Consider the following 12,638-nt stretch of genomic DNA (forward strand, 5'->3'; position numbering starts at 1 on the left):
CCGTGAAGTGATAATTTTATAGTAAAAATGCAACATAATAGTTTAAAATATTATTGTTTATTTTTGTTGAATTATTTAACTCCGTATTATAGGTACCTACTACTATTGAACCTTTCTGTGGACAATGGTTCATGATAAAAGTGCTTTTCATGAACCTATAAGGAAAACTATAACAGTTCGATAGATAGATTTAGTTTAAGAGTTCAACTTGTGTATTAAAAAAACCTTCGAAGAAAACAATAAAAAAGTGACTTGTACATTGACATTGTAGGATAACGAAAGGGCAACTACGGAACCCTACAGTTTTTTTTTAGTTTTAGTGATTCAAAATGAAATTCCAAAATTACTACATTATTATTTATTTATCTGTACCATCTTCTGCGTCGTTATTTTCGGCAACAGTTTGCTCAGGTGCCTGTTCTTCGTTATATGCAGTATCTTCGTATTCTTCATTATTATGATTATTCATGTCATTATGGTTACTATCCTCTTCAATGTCAGTTTCAGGATTTTGTACTTCTGAGACCTGCTGATTTCCGTTATTTTCTTGCATCGCTGCTTTACATGAGTCTAGCAAGTCATCCACCTTCCGTCTGTTGCACTCGCGGCCGAATACTGAGCGAAGCTTCATCTTATCTAGGGGTGACAGCTCACGCGAAGGGTTTATCACTAGCCCGGGTACCTGTAAAAAGAATGTACTTTTTCTAACTACTCATAATTAAAACTCAACTGATCTGATACTGATGAGAATTTCTCAAAAGAAATAAGGAAACTTCATCTCATGCCATAGGTTCACATTCATACTACGCTACAGTAGTAAAGCTCTTTAGGATTTATAATGTGTGGTCTTCCATACAGAAATATTTCATTGTTTGTAGAAATTATCTTCTTATCAGATTCTAAACTTACCAGAGATGCAATCGTAGCTTGTCCATTTTTAGTGTACGCCCGATCATGGAAGTGCATGATACTCGTAGGATCATACTCAGTATTTATTGTAGGATAATCTTCGTAGCGAATGCGGAATAACGATAGGTATGCTGAAATACAATACAATATGAGTAATATGAACTAAAAAAATGTTTTGTTTTATATTAAATGTAGCATCCAACTTACCAGGATGAATATTATCCCACAAAATCCTAACATAATGGTCTCTCAGTGGATGTGTGACTTCATCTTTGAAACCCAGAGCGTGCATTAGTAAATGCAGGATATCACGACGCTGCATGCAATCCAGACCCATCGTCATTACCTGGTGGAAACAGTTACGAACCATTTGAAATGCCCATGATTAAACTTGGTTAAAATTTAAAAAGTATAACTGTACATTCTACAGGTGAGTCATGAAGTCTGTAAAACATCGTGTTCTTGTAAAATGCAAACACTGCTGGTTAATGTGAAAGTTGGTCAGTTGCTGTAATGTTCGTAACTTCACGCATAAACGCTGAATGCAATAAATGAGGCACAAAAACCGCTCATTTGTAAATAGTTCGAATAATGACCAGCGATAATTTTGAGAACAATATTTTTATCGGGATGGGGATTGAACTACGGAATTATTCCCACCTCTCGTTCCCACCGCTGCAACTCCTGTGTAACCAGGATCTACAGCTTGACCGCCAATAAAAACCCAACCAGTAAAGGTAAAGTTTGCCCCGGGGAAAAGTTAAACTGTCATTGGTGGACCCTCAACGGAATGATTCAGAAAAATATAGGAGGAGTTCGAAGTTAAGGTTTGACCTCCCATCCAGTGCAAAGCGAATGACAGGAGACAAAACAAAGTTTAAGAAACCTGAAAGATTGAACTAGCGTTTCAGCAGTCCGCTGCCAACACGGGGGCCTCTAAAAAAACATTAACAATAAAATTATATCATACATACAGTCTCATACGTGCCATTAACTTCACCGTCATGGACGCAGCCCCGCACTCTGGCCTTGTTGGTAATATGGATCCAATGAGACTTGCTATAGGGTTCAAGGAGTGCTTTAAACCTAACGCAAGATGATTCCTCAATGGTGTTCATAGCGAGGCGAACGCGTTCTGCTACCAGATAATCTGAAATTAAGTTAAAAACAAACATGCTTTAAAGTAGACATGCTGTTAAGTATTTCAAAACAGTGAGATCAACTTCTACTTGCTATTCTACTAGGTAAGTACCTACTAACATTTCCATGCTATTTAATTAAGAAGCACTTAGCCTCTAGAATACTTAAGCTTTATAAAAAATAATGAAAGAAGGTGTTTTAACACAACTTACCATAACTGCTATGATCCAAATAATACGAGACAATACCCAGAGGCCAATGAAAATCACGGTTTTCGTTTCCTTCGTCTAAATTCTTTTTCAAATTTATTTTTTGATCCGATTGAGGTTCGTGTTCTGCTGAAGCTGGAAACCATTTTAAAATTAATATTCGAATCTAAGATCGTGCTTTCTTGGAACTAATTATAACGTTCCCATATTATTATGAATACCTATAAACTAGGTAGTTTACTAGCAAATTATTGAATTTGGCAATAACGGTACATTAGGTACTCGTACTTAAAACGTAGCTTAAAGTTTTTCAGCAGGCGATATCAAACTTACTTTATGTAATAGATTGTAGATTACAGAAACATAACACAGGACAACAGTTTAATTAATTATTAAGTACTTATTATTTGGGACAAGATTAATAGTTTAATAACACTGTTATCGTATCGTACCAAAAACTAACCTTCTTCTTTCGAATTTTCAGCTAGAACTAAATCCAATATTAAAAAAGCCGATAAATAATTCAACCACATTTTCAACAACAGTGGCACCTACCAATGTATAGCTAGTTTATGCCGATCCATAGTTTCGTAACATAATGTTTTATTGCGCATGCAATAAGTGGACCTATTCGTAAGTACCTAGAAGTGTTGTTAGGTGGTTGAATTTACTTTCGCAACTAACAAATCATACTTGTAGTTCCGCTACTATAAAATTATGTGCGTCAATTCAATAGAAACTCAAACACTAGCAAATTTAACGTATTTTTGAATGCCTTTAATGATAATATTTGATAAGCTTACACATTTTCTACCAGTCACATGACTTTCTTTGTTCATATTCGTCTTTCGAATTCCAACAACTACTAAAAAACTATTTTTCTACATTAATATCAATATCGTTGTTATATTTCCTCAAGAGGAGCATTAATAGCTCCTCATCAGCTCATCCATCATCATCTTAAAAATTTTAGACGGATCACGGAATCCATCTTTGTAATAGAAAACAAACTCTTGAGTTGTCATTCGCCTATTAACCAATCAGAATCACACACGGTCACATTAATGTCAAAAGGGTACATTCCGATTTTCACAGTGCAGTTAATCAAAATTTGAAGTTTGTCTCTCCGCGTAGGGTAGGTGATGAATAATTAGTATCGGTCAACTGAGCTTTTTATTTATTTTTTTCTTTGTATATTTATTTACTGACTGTACGGATAACAAAGCTAAAAAACAAAAGTTTGTAATTATAAAACACAGTATGAAGTCTATACATTTCGTGTAACGGAACGCTTATAAAATTGTAAATGAAAACAAATGGTGTCCGGTGTCAATAAAATCGAGCGGCGAAGTTAGTTTACCGATAAAATTATATTTATTTGCGTAAGTGCAGGCCGTTACACAAGCTGGTGAAGCATATTAATCCCGTATTCTAGAATTCTACAATGCAGCTCCTTTACTTCCTATGTTTACTGTCAAGTATACCTTTTACTTACCAAGCCACGACCACCAGTGGATCAGTCGAATTAGACGAATTTTCTTTTGATAAGATTACTGGAAAATTCGAAGCTTCTCTCATCAAGTTCGATGTGGCTTTTCCATACGGTGATAAACACGATGCATTCGTGGCGCTTGCAAAAGACGCGAAGGACGTGGACGATCTTTTAGTTGGTGAAGTCGGGGTGAAGGATTACGGCGAAAAAGAAAATGAGGAACTAGCGAGGAAGTACGGCGCTACGAAGGAGAACTTCCCAATTGTTAAGCTGTTTATCAAGGGCAAAAGTGAGCCAATACAGTTTGACGATTCCAAAGGGTTCAGCACTGACGCATTGAGACGCTTTGTACGAGAGAACACCGGCTTGTATCTCAGTCTACCAGGCTGCGTAAAAGAGCTTGATAAACTTGCAATTAAGTTCATGAAGACCAAAGGAGATGACAGGAAAAAAATATTGAAAGAAACTGAAAATGCACAGAAGAATCTCAGTACCAAGGTATGTAATCTAGCATTATTTTGTAGTACATGACATTATATATATTACTAGAACTTTCTTAATTCTTCAAATTAATTAATTTTTGTGTTGTTTAAACAGGAAGCACCATCGGGAAAAATATACAAAACTATCATGGAGAAGATTCTAGAAAAAGGTGATGATTTTATCAAAACCGAAACTGAAAGAGTGAAGAAGCTCCAAAGTGGAAAAGTATCAGATGAGAAGAAGAAAGAACTGGGAATTAGACTGAACATTCTCCAGACATTCCAGCTCTATGACATCAAAGGCAGAAATGTAAAAGACGACCTGTGATTTAAATAAATTAGCTTAGGATTTATTTAGCAATAACATTCCTGACTAAACTTTAGAGAACGCTTATTATTTTATTTTAATGTAAAGAACATTATTACTTTTTTAGAGTATCATTTCTCTCATTCAATTCATTGATGTATAGGGAGAAACATTCAATGCTACTCATGGCAGTCAGGTAAATTATGTATAATTATATCAGCATAATAGTTATGTTATTCCAAATTTCATTCATGTGCACATAATTTGCCTGATGAAGGTCATACTATTTTCCATTAAAATGTCATATGACTAAACCTTTATACAAGGTATTCTATGTTGTTTCATTTTGAAGCAATTTGTTCACACTGAATAAATTATCAATTTGAATGTACTTATAGGTAATATTAATAATGTGTGTGAAGTTAATAATTGCACAAGTGTTTAAATAAAAGTGTGAAACAAAGTGAATTAAAATTTTTTACTATTCCCATTATTAAAACCACAAAACCTTAATTTAACACAGAAGTGCTAATATGCAAAGAATTTACACAGCACTATTTTTTACTTTAGAAACTATTTTATTATTTTTCTGAATCAGGGAGCAAGAAAGAATACAAAAAGATAATGAATGCTTCTGATTAAAATGTAGGAAAAATAAAATTCCTTCTGATTTTATAAAACACTTCTATTTTCTGATTTTCCTGAAATTCCTTAGTTCCAAATCACAATTTTTTTCTTTAAAAAAGCGGGAATGTTGAAATAGATGAGAAGAAGAACAGTAATTTGTGTAAAAGTCAATTACTACGTAAGAATATAACTAAAGAACTCACAGTTTTAAAACCCAAGATAATTGACAGAAGTCTTATCATTACAGAGATAAAAAAATATAAATGCATGCATACAATTAAAGTAGGTACTTAAATGTCTAAAGAAATAGACATTTTACTCTAGAAAATGTTCAAAAGAATATTGCAATGATGATGAATAATATAGTTTCTGTAAATTAAAAATATAACAATACCCCTATTTGGCAAAGAATTTACCAAAAACATTTAATTACACATCAACATTAAAATTTTACTATGATCACTAATGTATACTTAAAATTATTATTATTCGAAAGCTCTTGGAATATACAAATAGCTCACTATGTCCATGTTGGTGTCAAAATTTAGTGAACAGAATCACATTCTTTAGTACTTAGAAAGCTTGAAAATTTAAGTCTTCAAATTAGAAATATAAAAAAAGCATTGTGATGAATATTATCATTATTTTAACATAAGACTAAAAATATAACACAAAACTAAAAACCATTGGGTTTCTGTTAAATGATAAGAGCATTTATAGACAGTTATTAGTGTATCTTGATAGTTACTATTGAAAATAAATTCTAAATTTAAAAATATATTTAAATGAGCTGCAACAACATGTCACACCTTGGCCTCTTATTTATGTATTTATTATATTTCATTGTTAATCTGACTTTTCACTTTCCACTTTGAGTTCTTTTAGTTTTAGTACAACACCCTCTGCATCTTTTTCCGAGGGATTGTCCGCTTTGTCCGAGCTCTTGGGCTCCGGAGTGTCAGTGTCCTCACTGCGGGTGATGCTGCTCTCCTCATCTGAAGACTGGTCGTTGTAAAGACTACATTTTGTTCGAACTATTTCTTGGGCTTCAGCAAATTTCGTTTTCCATAGTTCTGCATCTGAATAAGAAAAACATTTTTAGTTTATAAAGAATAGGTTATTGCAATGACAAAGTAATAATAATTCAAAATTTATCTAACAATTAATTTTGTGCAAATGTATTTTTGTTGTTAAAAAATGATCATGGAAACCATAACTTACTCTGTGGGTTTCCAAATTTGATGGCAAGCAACTCTTGCTTGCATCTCTCATCAGCATAATCCGCAAAGACAGACCAATTGAATGCTTTGTCCGAGCCACAGTGGACGTTCATCCTAATGTCTGGCGTGATGAAGTGGTTGGCACACACCTTCAATGTCTTGTCACGTCTCATGACTACTCTCACAGTGTTATTTTCTTTGTGGCGTAATAATTTGATATCTCCTGTCCCACGTTCCTGAAAGCAGAGTAACGTAACATATCCCCAAATTATCCAATCCAAAATTTAAAAATATTTAACCTAAATTATTTTAAAATTTCAATTTTATTTAATCTCACCTTCCACTCATGGTCAGCAGTGTCGTATCTGTAGAGCCGGGCACGAATTTTAACCAGTTCCTCCTCTTCCTCCTCATTAGTCTGAATGTCGACGAGCGGTAACGACACGATAGGCTCATAATGAGGGTCGTGTTCAGGCGTCTCCGCATCACCAGCCTCGCTTTCGCTATTACGCCGCACGCTTTCTTCCGTCTGCAAACCATTTGTAACGGATTAGATTAGGCCGACCGACTAGTCGTATACCTCAACATCCTAGTTCTAATTAAGTTTGCGACAAACACTATACTGTATTAGAAAATTTTATATTGCATCCATACACTTACTGGAGAAGACATTTTCCAACTACAAATAAATGGTATTTTAATAAGAAAATAAGACAAAAAGAATAAATACAAACAAATCTGTAAAGTTCAGTTACTTTGTGAATGAACGAATGAATAATATTCAATCAAAGCCGAATTTTGACATTGAACGAAAGAACGAATTGAGGGTATTAGTCTATAGTCTATGGAATTTAAACAGGGAAGAATGCAGTCTTGTTCACATTTTAGTTGAGTGGCAAATAATTACATTGAACTCATGAAGCTACAGATAAAAATGGAGGCCACACTCCGAATACCTACTTGAAGCACAAACTAAGTATCACTATCTCGCTCTCTGTGGGCAGACTCGCTCTTTCTAAATAAACAAAAAATATAAAATTGCTCAAATTCAATGAAACCAATGTAAAATCTTTATTTCTTGACATAGGTATCAATAAAAATGATAAGTGTAATTACTGGTAAAACGTTTTAGGAAGAAATTACTGTAAAAAATGTGAAAAATGTTTACAATGATGAATGATCCAATGTCGGAAATCACGAAATAAACACTTACGCGTGGAATCTTATGTCACTTCCAGGACACCACGTACTACCGCAACCACGCACTACAAAATTTTGCACCAATTCTTGTGATAAAACAATGATTATTTCCTGTAAACAATCTCAAACGAAATTAACTGCTTAATAAACGAAATAGTAAACAACCGCCATGATGGGCCGGATTGGGCCGATGTTGCCACATGGTACCGATTACCCAGGAATTGGGATTGTAATTCCCTGATTCGCCAACACATTAAGCCTAAATGGCCGACAATTTTGTGATTTTTTATTTAACTAGGAAATCTTAGTTTCAAATATTAATTATTTATTTGTTTAACTTCTGATTTGGTTAGTGAATTGGCTATTTCGAAGAATTTACAAGGAGATTTAAATCAGAAGATAGCAATACTACAGTTCACACTAAAAAGAGAGATAGGGCCGCAGAGAGCGAGATAGATATAAATAGGTTTGACTCAAGTTTTTGTTCCAACTCTGCCCTCCATTTTTATCTTTAGCTTCATGCATTGAACTCGACCAAAGTGGGAACGGTTTTGGTCAGTAAAGATGAATTTAATTTGTGAACAGACTTTTAAGGCCTATATAACTCGTCTAGTGCGAGCGTTTTGCCACTTGTTTTGTTAGGGCGACTGAAACTATTGTGTTGCAGAATACAGATTTTAGTCATTGGAAGTTAGTTGAGCTCAATTAATTTTGTTGAGCTCAGCTCCTTTGGATTATTTGGTACATCCCTAATCTGTCAAATGTGACTGATGTCAATGTGACAAGTACCTAGCCAAAATAGATGCAAAAAATTGCGATAGAAAAATGTTTATTGTTGGTTGAACGTTAAATTGTCCAACGTTTTCTAATTATTTCCTTAAAATTTTAATCAATTATTACAAAGAAGTTATATTCAACGTTTATAATCACGAATTCCAGGGTATATTTACGAATATTTGGTTTATTGAACTGTGGCATATTTCGTCGACCTATTTTCATTCAGTTTATTTTGAGATTTCTTCCTATAACTGCGAAAAACTGTTCTAGTTTTACTCCTAAAATATTTAGGAGTCAACCTACTTTCATTTTTAGTTCGTTTAGCTACCGCCACGAAGATAGGTTCGAGAATTGATTCGCGTGAACAAGTTCTTAGAAATAAGTGGTTTTTAGAGATGCTGTGTCAATAAACTGAAGTTATATTTTTAGGAAAACGCCTGAATGCAAAACCTAGGGAAAATGATAACGGAGCAGCTTCGAAATCCAAACGAACTGGACATAAGCCTGCGAATGGAGTTCGGTCCATTTGAAACTGTGCATAAGTGGAAGCGCATGTCTGAGTGCTACGAGTTTGTGGGCGCCAGGTAATTTAAACTTAATGCCTGTTCAATATAGAGTTTCTTTTTTACTATCAATTTATAATTATTATTTTGTAATTTATAGAATTTCTTGTGGTGGTTTTTGATATAGCAAGGAATAGAAGAAAGTTGTTAAAGAATGTTAAAATTAAATATAGTTATCATTGATCGATCATGATCCTTCCTGTAGTACCTAATTACTTTAAATAAATAATTTAAGTACAGTAGAATCTCGATTATCCCGATCAATTAAAACCAGGGGTGGTCCGGATAATCGATTTCAAAGTAAAATCAAACAATAATTAACTTTTACAATAGAAAGGGTTTTCAATACATCATTTTAGAGTCTAAAAATCTAAATTTTAGACCATTGGTCATCCATTTCTTTTAACAATGAACCAAAAAGACGTCCGTATCATGTTACGGTGGCGGCGCCTTCGGTTTTTATGGGTCCAGATTCTGAATCGGTAATTACAAACCATGAAGAATGAGTCCGGATAATCGGATATCCGGATAATCGAAGTCCGGATAATCGAGATTCTACTGTATCCATATTTGGTTTACTATATTTACAAATAAATTTTCCTATTAATTCACAGACGTAGCAAACACACAGCGGTAGCATACAAAGACGCAATTTATGTGTTCGGGGGTGACAACGGGAAGTCTATGCTGAATGACCTGATCCGATTTGACATCAGAGAAAAGTCCTGGACAAAGACTGGCTGTATGGGAGTGCCACCTGCACCACGTTATCACCATTCTGCAGTGGTAAATTTCATTTATTATTATTTTTTCCATTACATATATTAAACTACTTATTCGAGTAATCATACTTTATCTAACCGCAATGTAGCCTTTGAATTATTTATTTTCATGACCTAAATAATAGAAGTGGCTAAGTAGTATATGTTTTGAAATTAAAACAACGGGTCTAACACAAAATAAAATAATCTTACAATATATTTATTTTGAATGTAACTATTACTTATTTATAGGTTCACCGGTCTTCCATGTTCGTATTCGGCGGCTACACAGGCGACATACTCGCCAACTCCAATCTCACGAACAAAAATGATTTATTTGAGTACAAATTCCAAAGCGCACAATGGGTCCAATGGAAGTTTACAGGACAGTGAGTATGAATTCATAATAAATTCTTTCAATATAGATACTACTTGCTTATTTATAGTAATTCTTAACACATAAAATATTGGCTCCGTGCACGATTACAGCGCCAACTAGCGTCCACAACTTTGTGGGCTCTGTCACATTGACATTTAGGTCGTATATTTGTGAAAAAATATCGAAATGAAAAAATAACAAATATTTTCAACTAATAAATTGTTGTGATACCACGATTTGGGTGGAAAAAAGGTTTTGAAATCATTTTGGTCATTCAAATCAAATGAGGTAAGTCCAAAAAGTGTGTTTAATTTTGATTGTGTCAGGGTTTGTTTACTTCATTTATAGTTGTAGTTTTACAGTAAAACAAAAAGAAAAAGCTACTTTAACGGTTTCATTATATAACAGTAAATATATTTAAATGTTTCTGTATCGCTAGTAATAAATTAAATATCGTTTTCAGATCGAAATGAGTATCGTTTTGAAGACCGGGTTTGTGAGAGTTACAATATCAAATTCCAACTACAAACCGTATTTAAAGGAAAGTTGTTGGTATTGGCTGGACAAGTCCGAGATGTAGAAGAATTAAGAACAAAACAAGGGCAGAGTTCAATAATTCACGCTCTCATCATAAGGCAAACATCTGTGCACAACAACTACTGTGACTCATTTTTGTACTACCACGTTGTATAGTTTAGTTATTTCCAAATTGTAAACGGCTATTAAAACAGCCCTATCGAAATACAGTCCACTCTTTTATTTAAGTTCCCAGTAGGACCCTTTTCATGCGATTAATTAATGATATTAAAATGTATTATGTAGAATCGCTTTGCCATTGACAGATACATCTGATGACAGAGCTAACATTATTTCTACTTTTGACCACCATGAGCGCTGCGATAGATTATGTCCCCCCCACCTAGTACTTCGCACCCAGCGAATAATATTTTATTATTAATTTTTATATTGATTACATCCCAAGAGTAAAGTAAGCAACTGTTCAAAGTGTCATATAAGCATGTTGCTAATTTAAAGTAAAAAATAGACTATTATTTTTATTTATTTATTTAATCATTTATTTGCATTAACATTAGACACTGTCAATTAAAGCTTTAAGTTAGAACAAAATAAAATAATTGGATTTTTATTTGCCTATCTATAACATTTATGTAAACTTTCACAGGGAGCCTGTACCAAGGTCAGCTCACGGCGCGGCGGTGTACGACGACAAGCTGTGGATATTCGCCGGCTACGACGGAAACGCGCGCCTCAACGACATGTGGACTACCAACCTTGTGGTAACGCCATAGTGGAACATGATATTTTAGCACAACAAATTGGTTGGAGGCTACATTAGGGATTCAATTGCTATGTAATTTGTAATCTAGCTTCCAATAAATGACCAAATGGCAGCTTAAATGACTGGCAACTCATGTAGTCATAAGGTTTATTGTACATGCTAAGAAATTTCACCGTGTCTGCTGCAGACAAGACAAGAATTTTGTCGGACCTAGCTACGAAAATTTGTCACACAATGCGCGTCCGCCGCGTGTCATATCTAGCGCAGACAAGAATTATTTAGCAATGTGCTCGGTGCGTGTGTAGAAACGACACGAATTCTTGCGTAAGCCCGGCGATTTTTCTTAGCATGTACAAGCGGCCTAATAGATGCAATCTTGCAACAAAAAATATGAATATAGTTTTATACATCATATTATTATGCTGTTGACTAAATTTATTTTTTCAATACATAGGCGCCAAACCACCAATGGGAGAGGATAGAACAAAAGGGCCAGTGCCCGCCCACTTGCTGCAATTTCCCCGTGGCCGTGGCGCGCGGCAAGATGTACGTGTTCAGCGGACAGAGCGGCGCCAAGATCACCAACGCGCTCTTCCAGTTCGACTTCGAGACTCACACGTGAGTATTGAACCTTAATTTTGAACTCCTCCTATGTTCTTCTGATTAATTTCGTTGCGGAACCAATGACAGTTTAACTTTCCACCTAGACAAACTTGACCTTTTCACTGCTTGGGTTTTTATTGGCAGTCAAGCTGTAGATTCTGGCTACACAGGAGTTGCAGCGGTGGGAACGAGAGGTGGGAATAGTCCCGTCACACGTCAGTATATTGAAGTACTAGGGCTACCATCAATAAAGGGGATGGAACAGAAAGGCCACTTGCTGCAACTTCCCCGTGGCTGTGGCGCGCGGCAAGATGTACGTGTTCAGCGGACAGAGCGGCGCCAAGATCACCAACGCTCTCTTCCAGTTCGACTTCGAGACTCACACGTGAGTATTGGAGTACTAGGGCTACCATCAATAAAGGGGATGGAACAGAAAGGCCACTTGCTGCAACTTCCCCGTAGCTGTGGCGCGCGGCAAGATGTACGTGTTCAGCGGACAGAGCGGCGCCAAGATCACCAACGCTCTCTTCCAGTTCGACTTCGAGACTCACACGTGAGTATTGGAGTACTAGGGCTACCATCAATAAAGGGGATGGAACAGAAAGGTTACTTCCTGCAACTTCCCCGTGGCTGTGGCGCGCGGCAAGATGTACGTGTTCAGCGGACAGA

The 12,638-nt window shown here is 35.4% G+C and overlaps 4 protein-coding genes across 4 annotated transcripts in view; 2 read left to right on the top strand and 2 right to left on the bottom strand.

The window, feature by feature from the left end:
* Positions 1 to 343: 343 nt before the first annotated feature.
* On the bottom strand, positions 344 to 2,869 carry LOC135082172 (seminal metalloprotease 1-like). The gene is made up of 6 exons (XM_063976940.1): positions 2,722 to 2,869; positions 2,262 to 2,393; positions 1,884 to 2,059; positions 1,117 to 1,255; positions 910 to 1,040; positions 344 to 682 (listed from the first exon to the last, which is right to left on the bottom strand). The coding sequence occupies exons 1-6, from the start codon at positions 2,789 to 2,791 to the stop codon at positions 359 to 361; spliced, it is 972 nt and encodes a 323-aa protein (XP_063833010.1). The 5' UTR covers positions 2,792 to 2,869; the 3' UTR covers positions 344 to 358.
* Positions 2,870 to 3,566: 697 nt separating this feature from the next.
* Positions 3,567 to 4,620, top strand: LOC135082173 (protein windbeutel). The gene is made up of 2 exons (XM_063976941.1): positions 3,567 to 4,248; positions 4,348 to 4,620. Exons 1-2 carry the CDS (start codon positions 3,703 to 3,705, stop codon positions 4,558 to 4,560), a joined length of 759 nt encoding a protein of 252 aa, XP_063833011.1. The 5' UTR covers positions 3,567 to 3,702; the 3' UTR covers positions 4,561 to 4,620.
* Positions 4,621 to 5,981: 1,361 nt separating this feature from the next.
* LOC135082184 (ran-specific GTPase-activating protein-like) lies at positions 5,982 to 7,156 on the bottom strand. The gene is made up of 4 exons (XM_063976953.1): positions 7,047 to 7,156; positions 6,724 to 6,915; positions 6,388 to 6,622; positions 5,982 to 6,245 (listed from the first exon to the last, which is right to left on the bottom strand). Exons 1-4 carry the CDS (start codon positions 7,056 to 7,058, stop codon positions 6,013 to 6,015), a joined length of 672 nt encoding a protein of 223 aa, XP_063833023.1. The 5' UTR covers positions 7,059 to 7,156; the 3' UTR covers positions 5,982 to 6,012.
* A 1,201-nt stretch (positions 7,157 to 8,357) lies between these two features.
* The window catches only part of LOC135082190 (leucine-zipper-like transcriptional regulator 1), a 37,793-nt gene continuing 33,512 nt past the window's right edge, over positions 8,358 to 12,638 (top strand). The window contains exons 1-5 of the mRNA XM_063976960.1: positions 8,358 to 8,947; positions 9,541 to 9,712; positions 9,940 to 10,076; positions 11,250 to 11,364; positions 11,821 to 11,984. Coding sequence (XP_063833030.1) covers positions 8,805 to 8,947; positions 9,541 to 9,712; positions 9,940 to 10,076; positions 11,250 to 11,364; positions 11,821 to 11,984 — 731 coding nt within the window. The 5' untranslated portion in view covers positions 8,358 to 8,804. The remainder of the gene's footprint in view (positions 8,948 to 9,540; positions 9,713 to 9,939; positions 10,077 to 11,249; positions 11,365 to 11,820; positions 11,985 to 12,638) is intronic.

Source organism: Ostrinia nubilalis, chromosome 21 (genome assembly GCF_963855985.1).
Source record: "Ostrinia nubilalis chromosome 21, ilOstNubi1.1, whole genome shotgun sequence".
Taxonomy (NCBI): Eukaryota; Metazoa; Arthropoda; class Insecta; order Lepidoptera; family Crambidae; genus Ostrinia; species Ostrinia nubilalis.

Excerpts from the sequence above, each read along its gene's own strand:
- LOC135082172 (XM_063976940.1), bottom strand. The coding sequence starts at position 2,791 with ATGTGGTTGAATTATTTATCGGCTTTTTTAATATTGGATTTAGTTCTA. Across the intron at positions 2,394-2,721 it reads TGAAAATTCGAAAGAAGAAG|CTTCAGCAGAACACGAACCT; the intron begins GTTAGTTTTTGG and ends AATGGTTTCCAG. Across the intron at positions 1,041-1,116 it reads GTGGGATAATATTCATCCTG|CATACCTATCGTTATTCCGC; the intron begins GTAAGTTGGATG and ends ATTGTATTTCAG.
- LOC135082173 (XM_063976941.1), top strand. The coding sequence starts at position 3,703 with ATGCAGCTCCTTTACTTCCTATGTTTACTGTCAAGTATACCTTTTACT. Across the intron at positions 4,249-4,347 it reads AGAAGAATCTCAGTACCAAG|GAAGCACCATCGGGAAAAAT; the intron begins GTATGTAATCTA and ends TTGTTTAAACAG.
- LOC135082184 (XM_063976953.1), bottom strand. Across the intron at positions 6,623-6,723 it reads CTGCTGACCATGAGTGGAAG|GAACGTGGGACAGGAGATAT; the intron begins GTGAGATTAAAT and ends CTCTGCTTTCAG. Across the intron at positions 6,246-6,387 it reads CAAATTTGGAAACCCACAGA|ATGCAGAACTATGGAAAACG; the intron begins GTAAGTTATGGT and ends TTTCTTATTCAG.